At 48.8% G+C, this 16,083-nt stretch overlaps 1 protein-coding gene across 3 annotated transcripts in view; it reads right to left on the bottom strand.

Moving 5' to 3' along the window:
- Positions 1-16,083, bottom strand: part of IFT140 (intraflagellar transport 140) — a 79,727-nt gene that overhangs the window by 633 nt on the left and 63,011 nt on the right. For all 3 annotated transcript variants that reach the window (XM_027737912.2, XM_027737913.2, XM_039386212.1), the window contains exons 19-29: positions 8,016-8,193; positions 5,654-5,844; positions 4,531-4,626; positions 4,060-4,192; positions 3,827-3,970; positions 3,318-3,446; positions 2,928-3,110; positions 2,060-2,266; positions 1,685-1,897; positions 1,436-1,602; positions 352-493 (exon numbers count right to left, since the gene is read on the bottom strand). In XM_027737912.2, coding sequence (XP_027593713.2) covers positions 352-493; positions 1,436-1,602; positions 1,685-1,897; positions 2,060-2,266; positions 2,928-3,110; positions 3,318-3,446; positions 3,827-3,970; positions 4,060-4,192; positions 4,531-4,626; positions 5,654-5,844; positions 8,016-8,193 — 1,783 coding nt within the window. The remainder of the gene's footprint in view (positions 1-351; positions 494-1,435; positions 1,603-1,684; positions 1,898-2,059; positions 2,267-2,927; positions 3,111-3,317; positions 3,447-3,826; positions 3,971-4,059; positions 4,193-4,530; positions 4,627-5,653; positions 5,845-8,015; positions 8,194-16,083) is intronic.

Genomic DNA, 16,083 nt, shown 5'->3' with positions numbered 1-16,083 from the left:
GAAGGAGTGATTCAAATAACCGCAATTTTACAGTTTGCTTTCTTCTCTGGCCAGGTGGCAAACACAGTGTGGTGTGATTGCTGAGGCACTCACCCAGACAGACCCTCTGTTCTCATAACTGGGAATGCTTAAGAATCCACCACCGTTTATGCTCTGTGTGATGGGAGCTTTCTTTTTCTCTTTGCATCCCATGAAGTGAAAAATACGGATGTAGTTCCTGAGCTGTGCCCACCCTGCTGTGCAGTTCAGCTCCTGCTGTGGAATGCCTTCCTCTGTGAGAGCCACGCTCCACCAGCTGCACAGGTGTACAGTATGGGCTCTGTAGGTTGGAAGAATTAAGGCTTCACTCACCATGTGGAATTCCTCCACTTGTGCATAATGCTGAAGCAGAAATCCCAGAACATCTCCGTGCCGGAGGGCATCGTCAAAGTCCTGCTCAGCCAGGAGCAGTTCACACTGCCTGACTGCTTCCTTGGGGTCCTCAGGGTAAACTCTAGTAAAGGGCAAAAGGCAACTGTCACAGCCCAGGGAGTGTTCAGCTTGTCAGGCCAAGGACAGGGAAGAGGTTTTGCTGAATTATGTTTCATGAGAGAAACCCAAACAAAACCCAGAATTCCCCCATGTCCTGGGCTGATCCGCCAGGACGGGCAGCAGGGGAGGGGGGGATTCTGCCCCATCAGGTGAGACTCCCCTGCAGAGCTGCCTCCAGATATGGGGAACAATAGCACAAGGATGTGGAGCTGCTGGAGAGAGTCCAGAGGAGGCCATGGAGATGCTCCCAAGGCTGGAGCCCCTCTGCTCTGGAGCCAGGCTGGGAGAGCTGGGGGGGTTCACCTGGAGAAGGGGAGGCTCCAGGGAGACCTGAGAGCCCCTTCCAGGGCCTAAAGGGGCTCCAGGAGAGCTGGAGAGGCACTTTGGACAAGGGCCTGAAGTGACAGGACAAAGGGGAATGGCCTTAAGCTGAAGAAGGGTAGATGTAGGTTGGGTATTAGGAAGAAATTCCTGGCTGTGAGGATGGTGAGGCCCTGGCACAGGTTGCCCAGAGAAGCGGTGGCTGCCCCATCCTTGGAAGTGTCCAAGGCCAGGTTGGATGGGGCTTGGAGCCGGGATAGTGGGAGGTATCCCTGCCAATGGCAGGGGGTGGAACAAAATCATCTTTAAGTCCCTTCCAACCCAAACCATTCTGTGATAATCACCTTTCTGACTACACCTCCCTTGCTCCAGATACTTCCTTCTCTTTCAGGCTACCTTTCCACCTTTAATGTCAACAGCACTTCTAAAAATCACATCATGGTTTCCCTGCTAGAAAAGTGTCCCAGCAGCTTTTAGAAGCGAGGCTGCAAATTAATTTTTTAACTGCAGGTGCTGGTACAACTTCTGTTCTGGTAGGATATTTCTGTCACTTAGCTTCCATGCTCTGTGTGCTGCAGCTCACCTCTGAGCGTGGATGAACCGCTTCATCAGGGTCATCCTGCTTTGCAGGTGGGCAAGTTTGCTTTCCTGTTCCACAGGGCTTCTGGCCTTTGCCTTGGAAAGGCACTTGTAGGCTTCTGCCAGCGCTCTGTGGGCTTTCTCATAGCTCTGATACTCATCAATCTCTACCTGCAAGAGGAGAAAGGAGATGAAGGTCTTGCTCCAGAGCTACCAAACCAAACATGTTCAGCAGTCACAGAATGGGCAGTACCTGAGCACATGCGTCATAGAAACCTGCCAGGAGGTCAAGGGCCCTTGCTTTGGTGTAGAAGCTGATGATGTTCGCAATAATCTTTGCATCCTTACGCCAATCCAGCGACTGCAGGTAGTTGGCTGCCATGATGTAAATCTCTCTCTGTCTGGAGACTCCCGCAAAGAAGACAATTTTCTCGGTATCCCCAGATTTCAGCAGTGCCCTCATAGCCTGGCAATGGAAACGGGGGCATGGGGGAGAGAGGGAAAATATTGTGAATGCAAAAACACCAGGCAAGATGGCTCAGAAGCTTTGTCTGGGTAGTTACTGTAGGAAGTCTGCTCCAAGGTTTACTTTTCAAAACACCCTTGTTTTGAGGCCATCCAGGCTGACCTTTAACTTATTTCCTGCTTGTGTGTATTTCTTTGTGGCCATGTGATAGTTGCCTTGTCTCATGCAGCAGTCGGCAATTTGCTCCAGCAGCTCCCTCCGGGACTCCTCAGGGAGGTCCTGGGAGTCCTTGGAGACCGTCATCTTCTCAGCCAGCTCCTCGGTGATGGTCATGTTCTGCTCCAGGCAGAGCTGCAGAGCTTCGTGGTACTGGTGGGAGCAAGGGAGCAATGAGATGTTGCAAACACTACTGTGATACCTCACGTTGCTTGTAGTGTAACCTACGGAAACCAGCTACACACACAAGCAGCTGAGGATGCTCTGGAACATGGGTGTAGTTACATGCCCCGACGTCCGCCCCTGTTCAGGCACACACTGTCCCATTTTGTTTGCTAAGAACATGTTTGTTCTTCCATGACACCACTGGTTCTCACCTGTTCTCTCAGTGGACACAAGGCTGCCACTGAAGATTCAGTCATTTGGACTCTGAATTTTCAGTCATACAAGTCAGATTTGTTAGGCATGATTGATAACATTAGGTTTTCAGCAAGTACAAATAAATTGAAAGACTTTGTGAAATATTTTGGTACTTCCCTTATTGGAACAAATTCTGACTAGGTTATACAAGAGCTTTTAGCCCAGAAAAGGGCTACTGTGCCCTTGCAGAACATGGCAGAAAGGCAGCCAGAGGAGTGGGCACAGGATGGGTCTGGTACCCAGCACTCTGGCAAGGTGCTGAGTCCTTGGCTTGAGAGGAAACTTTAAACCCTGCAAGTGTCTCTGTGTATCTGTTTACCTGCGCAGATAAATGTCTGTATGCAGGTACACACCTCCTCTACCTGTGCAGGAGGGACCAGAGGGCTCAGCTCACCTTCTTGGCCGTGAGGAGCAGCTCCATTGCCTTCTCATACTGAGCATGTTCCACGAAGAACCTGGAGCAGCGGGTGAGCAGGGCCGGGTCTGACTTCTCATCCAGGTCCTCAGCAATGAGCTGCAGGGCCCCAAACTGCTGCGTGGCAAAGGCCAGCTCCAGGGCTTTGGAGAAGTGTCCTGCCTGCAAAATTACGAATGAGGCTTCAAAGACTAAAGTACTACAGAGCCAGTTCACAGGATGCCCTGGAAAGGGTTAATAAAGCATTACCCACCACAAAGAAATGACTAATCATCAGGATATAGTAAGAACTACAGTTGATTTAACATTCCTCTGCTGTAGGAACTGCTTTGTTTAGGGTTTGAGAGTTTTTACTAAAAAAATATTTACCTTGTGGTATAACATGACAGCTCTGTCCATCTGTTCCCCCTTTTCCTCATAATAGCAGGCTGCCTCTATCATGTCTTCTGGTGAGCTCAGGAGAGCCAGGTTCATCAGCTGATCATCTAAATTGTTTGCCTGTTCAAAAGCAAAGGTTTGGCTTGGGGTGTGCAGACACAAGTTTTGTAATTCTGGCAAGGCTGTGGCTTTGTGCTGTCACACAGTTTAATACCATCACCCCCTTCTGTGTAAAACCTCTATAACCCCAGTGACTTTGAGCTTCAATTATGGTAATTTCTTTCAGGCAGTTTCTGATGAGCTGTACAACAAAATGCTGTCCCAAACCACCAAAGCTGCATTGATCCACCTTTGGTAGAAGATGGCAGCAGAAAACAGGAGCACCTTCACCGTGGGCTGTCCATGAGCAGGCAGTGTCTCACAGGAGAGAATGGGCACAAACACCTCGTTCTGCCTTCCCTGTGTGCTGATTTTGGGGCCAGCTGTCCCTCCCCCCGTACCTTACAGAGGCGGATGGCATTGTTGAAGGCCTGGGCCCGGGTGTAGAAGTGCACGGCCTGTTTGATGTCCTCCTGGCTCTCGTACTGCCGGGCCAGGTGGTAGGAGGCTGCCCAGTTCCCCGTCTTGTTTGCAATTTCAGCAGCCTGCAAAGGGCATCACATGGCTTTACTTGGTGCCTGTGCCCATCCCAGGAATGAGAGCTCTGGGAGCAGGTGGGAGTAGGCTGCCTCACCTTCTGAATGTTGCCCTGAAAGCAGTGGACACGGACGAGGGAAAAGTAATCCTGAGCCAGTGCATAGTACTGCAGCGCGGATTCCAGGTCTGACTGGCTCTCCAGGTACTGCGCCCACCACTTCCACAAGCTCCTGGAAAAGCAATGGTATTGACTGCAGTAACAAGAGGCTGTGCTTTTCACTCCTGGAGAGCTTGAATACAGACTAGATGAGTTTTTTAGAACACAGGCTTCACCTCAACCCAAGGGTGATACTGCAAGGTCTGCACTATACAGGAGGTCAGCCTGGAGAACCAGTGTGGCAGTTCTTAAGCAAGATAATCCTGAAAAGCTGTGGGAGGATCATAACATGGATGAGGTAGGGGTTGAATGTGGCTGAGAGGAGTCACACTCCTCCATCCCTGCTTTCATCATGAGTTGTATTTCAGACCTGACAGCCCCCTGCGGGAGAAGGAATGAGCTAGCACTGACTTGTCTTTCATCTTGTTGACGTAGTTCTCCAGGGCTTGTAAGTCTTCAGAGAGCATTCGGGGCACCTCGAACCTATGTGTGTCTGACTTCTCATAGCTGTGGAGAAGAAGAACATATTACATGTGAAATGACAACGTCCTTTACTAGCTCACTTTCTATGTAAAACATCCATTTTTGTTTGCCAGCCATCCACTGACAACACTGGCAACGACTGCTTCAGTTGTATAAGTTCACTGTAAGACCAGTTGCAGTCCACCACCATCATCAAAAATTCAAAGTTCAATGGTACCGGAATGAGGGAGGTGTGATCTGTGACCACAGGGCAGTAAATACTTCAAAAGTGCTGGCCCAAAGAAATATTCCAGAAAGTTCCCTAAACACCAAGCACATCTGGCTGAACAGGTCACAAGAGCCCCGGGCTCCACATTGTGCCTCATCCTTCTGCCACCCACTGCAACATCAGCCTCTGCCACTGCCTTTAGCCCAGCACCCACCTTTCCTCACCCCTCTGCCCGCCATGGCCCCCAGTGGGTCTGCCTGAGCACAGCAGAGCTCTGTTTTGACTCTGAACAGCAGTGACATTATTGTATTATTATTACTGTCATCATCATTGTTATCATCATTAGTATTAGTATTATTATGGAGACTTCATATGGTAAAACTCATATAAAAGCAAGATTTCAGACAACAAATCTAAGACATTAAAAATCCCCTCCCTTAGCTTCTCATGGACTCAGCGGTCACAGGAGAGGACCAGACACCAGAAGCAACCAAGGCAAACTAAATTCTGCTCCAGCAGTTGTGTCTGGGACTCTCAGGAAAAGTAAACAAGTGGTTTTGTCATGGAAAAGGAAGGAAAAGAGGGAAGTGGTCTTCCAGCGACAAGCACAGGATTGGATATGAGTGGGGTTCAGCTCCTGGCCCTGACAGACTCTTGACCTTTCTGACACTACACGTTATTCGCCTGAGAAGGTACTGTGAAGTTTCACGGGGAATGCTTTCACTCTGTGAGGTAGAAAGCACCAGAAACAGGAAAAGCCTTTAATTAATTATCACCATCAGACATCCCCCTTTGCCTGCCTGCACAAGGAGAAGGCTCCAAGTGTCCCAGGCCAGTGCTTACTGGGCGAGCGCCAGGCTCTGCTCCCCGGCTGCCTCCAGGTGCTTCGCGTAGTTGCAGTGGGTGGTGCGCAGGTGGACCCGGTCCTGGGCCTCGGCCGTTTCCAGGGCCTTCTGCCACTGGTTGGAGGCCTGGTAGAACTTGTTCAGGAGGTCGAACCGTCCGCAGGCCTTGTACAGTCGCTCTGCGTCCTCCTGCAGGGGAAACACCCAAAACCCCGTCAGCCGCGCCCACGCCTCACATGGGTCCCACGGGCACCACGGAGCACGTCACCCGTGCAGGGCACTGCAGTGCCATCGGAGCAACAACCGCTCAGGCAGGGGGCTCAACAACTACATATACGTAGCCTGGAATAGCATGTTACTGGGAAACAGGATGTTTATGTAAAAATAAGGAAAGCACTCAGATCCTGGCATTTATTGTATGGGATCAACTAGGGGGTGACAGGAGCAAGACATGGATGATTAAACGCTGCCATCAGGAGTGTGGACCACCAGACAAGGGAGATATGCTGGGGGGGGGGGTACAGCCATGCTGCCCATCCAGGGTGAGGCCTGGGAGAAGGTCCTGGCAATTGGGGTTTTGGAATTCATGTGCTACGAGCCAAGGGAACCCCTGTGACCTCCCAGCAGGTCTGAGAGGCAGCAACGCTGTTCGTGGACAACTGAACTCCATTCCTTGGAATAAATGCCATCAGTTTATGACAGAATTAGAACAGGAGGGCTTTGCTGATGCTGACGCAAAGGCGAGCAAATTTGGAACTATTATTTTTACACTCTGAGAGGTGCTCACTCCTGTGGAAGGAGCATTTTCCTGCTCCACCCAACTGCTGTCCAGCTGAACACTATATTTAGTAAATTGAGATTATCTGTCCAAGACAGAAAAATAGTTTCTGTCTCATTGTTTCAAATTCAAAAAAGCATAGAAAGTGGAAAAGGAAGATGCCTGCCCTAGGATTCTGTACGAGATGGAAAAAAACAGTGGAACTGCATTTGTTTTGCTGCAGTTCCCCTCCACTTCTCCCAACAGATCTAAATATCCAAGTGAAGAAGCACTGACACTTTTCAGCCTCGTGGCTTTCTCTGCCAGGAAGCTTTCCCAAACATTTAGTTTGAATTTTTCTTTCTTTCTTAATTTTAACTCAGAATAGTTACTCTCTATCTCTCCAGCATTTATGATCTTCAAATAGTTGTAGACTGCTAAACACCTTTTCAAGCCAAATTCTAACTATGGGCCATCTTAAAGATTTCCTTGCTTGTGAAACCTTTCCAAGAGCTGAACAATTTGCACTGGTTTTCTCTGAACTTCTTCCAGTTCATCAACATTTTTTTCTACTAATGAGATACTTAAGGGTGGACATCACATTCCAGCTGTAGCTGCCCTGAATACACAGACAGGAGTTACCAAACCTAGGCCTCAGGATGTGGCATCTCCTCAAACACAGCCCTAATCAGATTTTTGCTGTCATAGCACTTTGCCATTTTTTATCATTATTTCCTATAGACTGTGGGGTATTTCATCAATTCTTTCCCAGTTTTTCCCTCTTACAGATGAGATGCCTGGATGTCTTATGGTTCCCAAATTAGAAATATGTGGGTTTTTTACGGATCATTGATGAAGATGTGAAAGAGTGGAATACACACACCTCTAATTCAACAGCACCACTCAATTTTCAATCCACATGACAATGCTGGTCTCAAACCCAGCTTAGATCTCCATTCTCTTGGCAGTCAGGAAAGGTGGGCTCAGACACAGACACATGGGAAAGGCAAGGTCCACTTTGGGGCATTTGCTGCCAGGCTGGGCTCCAGGTGGAGGAATGAGAGACAGTTGTCCCATACACCAAACTCTGGGGAGCAGCCTGACCATGACCTCTGGCTGGGTGGGATCCAGCCAAGTTCTTGCTCACACAGGATGGAAATCTAGGTGACCAGGTATCCCTGGGACAGCAAAGGCAGCGAATGTGACTGACCAGAGCTTTCCAGCCCCAACAGAAACATCTGTTTTGCCTCAACTCCTTCAACACCTCGGGCCAGCCCTCGCTCTGTGGCAGCACACAGCTCTAGCCTTTCACTCTACAAATAAACATGTCAAAATGTAACTTGCATTTCCCATCTCAGACCTTAAAATATGTTTGTGGAAACATTTTAGCTACAATAAAATACATCCCTTTTTAATGCATTCAAAACTAGAATGATTAAGCTTGAAAGAGACTTATGCCTCAAGATAACAGGTTTTCTGTTAAATGCTTCACACATAAACCATCCTTAAAAGATGTCTCCTTCAGTGAGCAGTTTCTTTCATTCAGCAGTTTTTCACATGAGAGCAGAACTCTGATATAAACCCTGCCCAGCTCGGGATTTACCAGCATTCCCAGGTGGATGGCCAGCACAGCCACCCTGGCCTCGGGCTCCGGCTCCTGCTCAGCCTCCCGCAGTGCCTTGGCTCCTCTGGCGTGGCCCATGTGCCCCAGGCAGATTTTGGCAACGTCGAGCCTCTGAGTCCTCACACACATGCGAGCCATGCTCTCCCAGACGGCCTCACTGCGGGAGAGAAGAGCAGAGCTGTAACCGTGTTGGGGGAGGCAGGGGAGGGGCGAGGAGAGCGAGCGACAGGGGAACCATCAGGACTCAGTGGGTGCCACAGAGACTCCAGGTGCTCTGTGAAGATTGCAGAGGAACAGAAACAGGCTCACACACAAAGGGCAGTTCTTGAGCTTGATGACCCCAGGCTTAAGGAAACATTGTGGGGTTTGATTTGCACCAATGTCTAAACAACTGCAGTTACACCTCTGGAGCCAGACTGGGAGAGCTGGGGGTGTTCACCTGGAGAAGAGACGGCTCCAGGGAGACTTGAGAGCCCCTTCCAGGGCCTAAAGGGGCTCCAAGAGAGCTAGAGGGGGACTGTGGACAAGGGCCTGGAGTGACAGGACAAGGGGGAATGGCTTTAAGCTGAAAAAGGGGAGATTTAGATTGGGTATTGGGAAGAAATTCTTCCCTGGGAGGGTGGCAAGGCCCTGGCACAGGTTGTCCAGAGAAGCTGTGGCTGCCCCACCCCTGGAAGTGTCCAAGGACAGATCTCGGAGCAACCTGGTCTAGTGGAAGGTGTCCCTGGCCATGGTAGGGGATAGAACTAGATGGTCTTTAAGGTCCCTTCCCACCCAAACCCATCTGTGATTCCGTGTTTACACATACATAAAGTGCCCATCTCTGTGGTTCTTGCTGTAGCTGCAACCTATAGACAATACCCCCAAGTCAATGTTCGGAAATCAAAATTAAAAGCAGGAGAAAAGTCTTATGTACATAAACTTCACACTGGAAACATCCTGCTGCTGTCCTGAGTGGTTCAAACATGGAACAGCTACTGGGAGCCCAACAGTTGCACTCAGTAACAGGGAACGAGGAAACAACTGACCAAACAATCATGTTCTACTTTAAACTTGCATAAAACTGGCAAAACTGAGCTTTGTGATGCACAGAATGAGAACTAGTCAGAGCTACAAGCTCACAGTTACCCACTGCAAAGTCTTCTGCCCAGGCAAGGCAGGGACGGGTGGAGCACCACGCTCCCAGCGGGAATGGCAGGCACAGTAGGACCATGACACAACTGACCATCACAGTGAGGGACAAGCAAAGATTTGCACACATTCTATTCACATTTGAGGCTCTTCAGAATTACATGCAATCTGTTTGACTAATAAAAGCTGTGAGCATTGAAAATATGTTTTTTTTCAGCACACCACCCCCAGCAGAGGGGGTGCCCAGGCACTCCCACAGTGCAGTGCCCAGGCACCACCACGGCAGGAAGTAAAGATCTAAATTATAAAAGCAGGGGGAAAAAAGAAGAAAATAATAGAACAGAATGGCACTTCAAGTCCTGCCACCAAATTCCCTTCCAGTTTTCCTCTTACTAAAATGTTTCTGTGTTTGCAGCAGCTGTGGGAAAGCCCTGCATAAACAGGGGAAAGTGACTAACCGGGAAGCAGCAGAGCAGGAGAGCCACGATGTGCTCTCCAACACTTGCACTAAAGAAAGGCACAGGAAATATATTTTGCCTAATTTACTTTACAATTAGAGCATCTTTTATTTACAGTGCAACTGGTATAAAGCTTTCAGGTAGTAATCAGCATAAATATGTGATATAGACTTCATCAAGGCCAAACAGTGCAGAGAAAATAAAGCAGGATCAGAAGTGAAAATGTCCCCCCTCTAGCTGGTTTAGAAAAGCATGACATGGAAGGGCCTGACAGAAACCAGCACTAGATCCTTCTGTGCCACTCAGTACAGAAATGATTCCTTGTGTCAGCAGATGTGACCTTCCTAATTTCTGAAAAGATGGAACTGGTTTCTCTTCTATTCCAGCCACCTGGAATTGGGAAAAGTGGGAAAAACACCTTTAAAGAACATTGACATGATTAACATGGTGCTAGTTATGGTCACCCAGCTGTGATCAACATGGCCAGTGAGTTCTGTCCCTAGGAAAAGCTGGGCACAGCTGCACTTCACAGCACACAGGGAGAAGAAATACATTTTCCAAGCTCTGCAGCGTGCCAGAAGAAGCTGCCAACAGCCATTTGGCTCTGGGTGAAGGAACGCACGTCTGTGCTGGGCTTTGTCAAGCTGACTAACAGTGAGTTTCTGAAAGGAAATCAAAGTATTTTTCAGAGCTCTGACAGCTCAGTAGTCCCTCCATGCAGGAAGATGAGAGTTCATGGGCTTGAACAGGAGAGCGGATGAGGATTCTTATTTAGACTACAGGGAGTGGAAACTTTTGAAAGGAAACAGACAACAGACTGTATTTTAAAGTACAAAGTTAAAAGATAACAGCATGCGAGAGTCACAGCAGGATTTGGGAGATGCTGCTCATCATCTTGGCTCCGTTATGCTTTCCTGGATGGCAACAGCTCCTGCCAATGTCAAAACTCAGCGGGAGCTGCTTCCCCAGGACTCCTCCTTGGGAGCTCTTGCCCCCCTCAACCTGTCTGTGGGCCACCTGGACACCCAGGTGCCTCTGCCCTGAGGAGCTGGGGCTCTGCCATCCCACCCCTTCTCCCTCCGCTCCAAACCATTTGCCAAATGAACCTGAGAGGCTCCAGGCTGTGTGGGAGCAGCAACAAACTCAGAGGGAGAAACTTCTCCAGTCAATGTGCTCTGTGGTTGGTTTTATCCTGCCAGCCCCAGCTAGGGATGAGCACACTGGGGTCAAACCTGACCAAAGACACTGAATTTGGGAGTGTTCAGAGCAGAGCAGAGCTGAGCTTGCGTTGACTCATCCAGCACAGAGACCACAGCAAGAGACAAGAGGGACACCAAAGAAAGGTGTCTGTGCCCATGGCAGGGGGTTGGTACTAGATGGTCCTTAAGTCCCTTCCAACTCAAACCATTCCATGATTCTAAGAGACATGATCAGAGCAGCTCACCAGCACAAGTACCCATGACACGTGAGACCGTTGCCTCCCTCTGACCATCCCTTCTCCTGCCTCTGCCCTCCAGAACCACCTGAAGGAGTGTTTCACCTAAGGAACCCAGCCCTGCTGTGCCCAGAGGACTCCTGTACCCCCCTGGGTTTGGTCAGCAGCTGCACAGGGCAAAGCCCATAGGCAAGCCCTCCCTGGTCCCTGTGGAGCTGCAGCAGAGGCTGGTTTTCTCCAGCAGACACATCTCTCATAAGAAGGACACTGCATACCCGTATTATTGCAATTTTCTTCATGGAGCAAAATATTAGACAACTGTTTCTGCTTTGGGAGACCTTTCATCTTAGCACCACACTCCCCCCTACTGCTGCTGAGGTACACAAGTATTTCTGACACAGCAACATCCATGTGCATCCATTACATGGAATCACAGAATCACAGACAAACCAAGGTTGGAAAAACCCTCTCAGATCATTGAGTCCAACCAACAATCCAGCATCACCACCGTGTTCATCACTAAACCATGTCCCCAGGTGCCACATCCACACACTTTCTGAAGGGATGGTGTCTCCACCATGGCCCTGGGAAGCCTGTTCCAATGCCTGGCAATCCTTTCCATGAAGACATTTTCCCCAATATTCAACCAAAATCTCCCCTGGCACAGCTTGAGGCCATTTCCTCTTGTCCTCATCAATGTATTTGTTTGTATTTATGATTTGAATATATTGTTTATTATATCTTATTAAAAATCTAGAAAGGTGCCAGAGAAACACCACCCTGTGAAACACAAAAAAATCCAAAGTACTTTACAAAATCAAACTACTACAGAGGGTCTCACTTGACAGGCACAAACCACAGACCACCACAGAGCATTGAGCAATGGCACAGACCCTGTGTCACCAAAACCCTAGGGGATAACACAGCAGATCCACGTTCCCAAACCTGGCTGGGGCCAGGACAGTGGGACTGATCCATGGGACTGATCTTCCACAGCTCCTGAAGAAAGACGTGGGGACCTTCAGCCAGAACCTGTTTTACCTTCACCCTGCAAAGCAACTGCCAGCACCTCCACACTGCAGTGACCAGGGACAACAGACACTTTTTATAACACCACATTATTTGTTAGAGATTTGCCATCCAAATGAATAGTAGCACTCATGGTACCCAGCAGGAGCAGGCAGAGGGAAGGGAAAGGAAGGAGAAGGAGAAGGAGAAGGAGAAGGAGAAGGAGAAGGAGAAGGAGAAGGAGAAGGAGAAGGAGAAGGAGAAGGAGAAGGAGAAGGAGAAGGAGAAGGAGAAGGAGGAGAAGGAGAAGGAGAAGGGGAAGGGGAAGGGGAAGGGGAAGGGGAAGGGGAAGGGGAAGGGGAAGGGGAAGGAGAAGGAGAAGGAGAAGAAGGAGAAGGAGAAAAGGAAAGGGAAGGGGAAGGGAAGGGGATCCTGGGAGCATCCACAATGCGCTTCCATGTGTCTCTGTTTCAGAAGACCAGCCTTGGCTGTGAGATGCACAATCTCCCTGGCAGGCACACACCTCCAGAACCAAGGCAAGTTTTGCTGCCCCTCAGGAATGTGGGCAGATGGATGTGGGGGTGGTGAAAGAACAAGAAACAGGAGGTGCAGAACAGGTTCATATAAATCCCAGGGAAAACCACGGTTTATCTCCCAGCAGCCACTACTGTAGCGAGAAAGATGGATCTGTCCGTGCATCCCTAAAAGGCAGCAACTCTCCTTTCCAGGCCCGGCCCTGCTGTCCATATAAAATGCCAAGTAATGTTTTACCCTCCCACTGACTCTGGCTCTGGGAATTTCCTGTTCTTCCCCTCCTCCTCCTTTTCTCCCCCTGGAAAGCCTCTCACATCTGTATTTCATCAGCCAAAGCTGGGAACTTAATGAAGCCCAGGCGGAGCAGCAGCGGGAGCAGAGCCATGGGAATGCATCCTGAGCATCCCATGAGGCACAGGGATACACCATCCCCCAGGCTCCAGGCCACATCCACAGCGCCAGGGATCTGGGAAGCAAATGCTGACACCTCTTAAGAGTGGACACAAGTTTTACCACGTATTTGATGAAAAAGTTGTTGTTGTTGTATCTGACCTTTCCCATCTATTTTTCCACGGAACTGTGTTTGTAGTGCCTGCAATCTGATCTCATAAAACCTTCTATTCCCATGTATTTTTCATTGCCTGTTTTGCTTGTAAGTTTAAATAAAAACTCCCATAAATGGAATATTATCTAGAAGTGCTGGAGATTTATATGTCTGAAGCATCGAAATACAAAACCTCTCTCCCTCTATTTAATGGGTTATATTTGGAAAATGAACATTGATCAGGATCAGGGTAAAAAAAGCATCTCTCTTTCCAATCTGGGCCCCACTTTGTTGAACTGGACCCTACCACATAGATATTATGGATAACATGATATTATATATAACAAGATATTATTGTATCCTGTAACATTATGTTACAGGTGATAATCACAGAAACACAGAATGGTTGGGTCAGAAAGGATGTTAAAGACCATCTAATTCCAACTCCCTGCCATGGGCAGGGACACCTTCCAGTAGACTGGAAAACTCTCAGGACTTGAGAAAACGAGTTTTTTTCTGATGTAGCTAAATTAGCTTTGGTGCTTTTAAAATGCATTTGTGGGATTCTGATTGTGTCTTTCAGCGGGACTAAAAGACAACAAGGAACTAAGTAATAGATGAAAAGTTGTAATGATCCAGTGAAACTCAGTGTTAATGATATGAGCTGCTCTGAGCAACATCAGGCATTTTTCAGATATGAAAGCTGATAAGGTTATTCCTAAAAACTCTTCCCTGGTGGAAACAGAGCATCTGATAAAACACCAACAGCTTTACAGAATGTGTCTGTAATATCCCATGGAACACACAGCTTTGCTCCAAACTTACCCAGATAAAACCAACACCAAGAGATTGTTCCATGTGGCTTATATCACACAAACCTCTTGTGCCCCACGGAACACAGTGCACATCCTGCTGCCTGTTTGTCAGCAAAGGGTGTTCACTAAGGTAATTTTTTATTTTTTTATTAAGTCAGAATGATTTCCAGACTGCTTAGACTGGATATTAGGCAAAACTTCTTCATGGAGAGGGTGGTCAGGCACTGGCACAGCTGCCCAGGGCAGAGGTGGAGTCACCATCCCGGGAGAGATTTAAAAGCTGTGTGGATGTGGCACTTGGGGGCATGGATCAGTGGTGGCCTTGGCAGTGCTGGGGGAATGGTTGGACTTGATCTTTTCCAACTTCTATGATTCTATGATTAGACTGATTTGTCAGCCTTTGTAAAATATAATTATTTTTTTTTGACATGTAACATGTGAAGGAAGTTTGTGCCCTGCTGAAAATACACACAGACTTCAACAAATCACAGAAATCAAATACAGGAGGGAGCAGAAGTAGGTGTGTGATTTTTCCCTAAAGGTAAATCTCTCCTGGCATTATCTGCATATAAACATCCACTGCCTTGCTGCCGAATCCCTGGCTTAAAATAAACATAGAATCATAAAAACAAATAATCCAACGGTTATAAAATATGAAAATATGGTCATTGCTTGTAGGAAATTTATTTGAAGAATGGCAGATACAAGTGTGTTTATATTGAAAGTTCTAAAACAGGAGGGGTACAGAAACATCACCAATCAGAGGAAAAAGAGAAACCAAAGATGCTATAGTACTCTCAAGGATGAAGATGTTCAAAGTACATATTGAATTAATTTAATTCATTTAAATATTAAATTAATATAAATAAAAATATAAAGCTTAATTCATTTAAATTCATTTAAAAATGATCCAAGCTCATGGAGGAGGGGTGAGTTCACAGCCAGGTTAGTACATTCAACTCCAATAGCTGTAAACTAATTATTGGGGCATATGAGCTTCACTGTTACTTTCCCCCCTCCTCTCAGCAACAAGTCTTAGAAAATAAAACGTAGCCTTGCAAAAAATTTCTGACCAGTTTGTGTATTGGGTCGCTGCAGATCTGCCAGTTAGGGGTGAAGTCTCTAACCTGGTCAGACAGAGCTGCTGAAAAATCAGACCAGTTTCTCATCTCAGGTTATGGATTGCAGTGATGTGCACTCCTGTGCCAGCCCCTCGGGCGCAGCTCTGTGCCAGGGCTCCTCAGCACTGCCTCTCCAGGCTGCTGACCGCAGTGTCGCGCCTTCAGAGCACCGGCTCCGAGTTAATGCTACGCCTCGAGCGGTATTTTGGCAGCCCGAAGAAATTCGCCAGGCTTAGCTCACGAAGGGCACCACCCCCGGCAGTACGGCCCGGCCGCCGCCGCAGGGCAGTGCCCGCCGCATCCCTGTCCTCGTCTCGGTCCTGCCGTGGCAGCGGATGGAACAGCAAAGAGCCGTCTGGAGAGCCAGCCTGGGCAAGACCGCTCTGCAAACATCCATGTTCAAGGACAGTTTGGAATGCCCTCAACGACTCTCTTTAACCCGTTTATCAGAGCAGCACCTGCCTTGCCCTGTGCATTCCGTGCTGGGCCGTCAACTGGGACATCCCTTCAAACATCTGGGAGCGGCCGCTTCCATCCCTTGGGCACTGCGGGGTGGGCAGCCCCCCTCGAGGCTCTGCGGCGCCGGGACGGGCTCAGGCTGTGCCGCCCCCGGAGCAGTGCAGCGACTCTCAGCCTCACTCGCCCCCGAGCACTTGTCCCTGCCTTTGCAGACACCCCCAGACCGGTCTGTTTATCGGGTTGAGTCTCGAGATTTTATACTTCCTATTTATCTGCCACGCTCCCTCCCAGTGGTGCAGAGAGCACGGGGACAGCAGTGCAGCCCCATAGCGCTTTCGTCGCGCTGTCCAACACTGAACCCCAATATTGTTCTGCTTCCAGTAAAAGGTATTTCAATATCCCTCTCCTCAATCTGCTTGCACGGAGCTGATGCTCCGAGGTTTGGAGCTGGGGTTTCCTTCTCTCCTTTTCCCGAGGAGCTCCGCTGCGCTCCCCGGGCTCCCCGAGCCGCTGCGGGTCCGGGCAGCTCTGCTGGGGCAGCG

This window comes from Pipra filicauda, unplaced genomic scaffold (assembly GCF_003945595.2).
Source record: "Pipra filicauda isolate LSUMZ 115617 unplaced genomic scaffold, ASM394559v2 scaffold472_size498715_pilon, whole genome shotgun sequence".
Taxonomy (NCBI): Eukaryota; Metazoa; Chordata; class Aves; order Passeriformes; family Pipridae; genus Pipra; species Pipra filicauda.
This window is presented reverse-complemented; position numbering and strand designations above follow the sequence as displayed.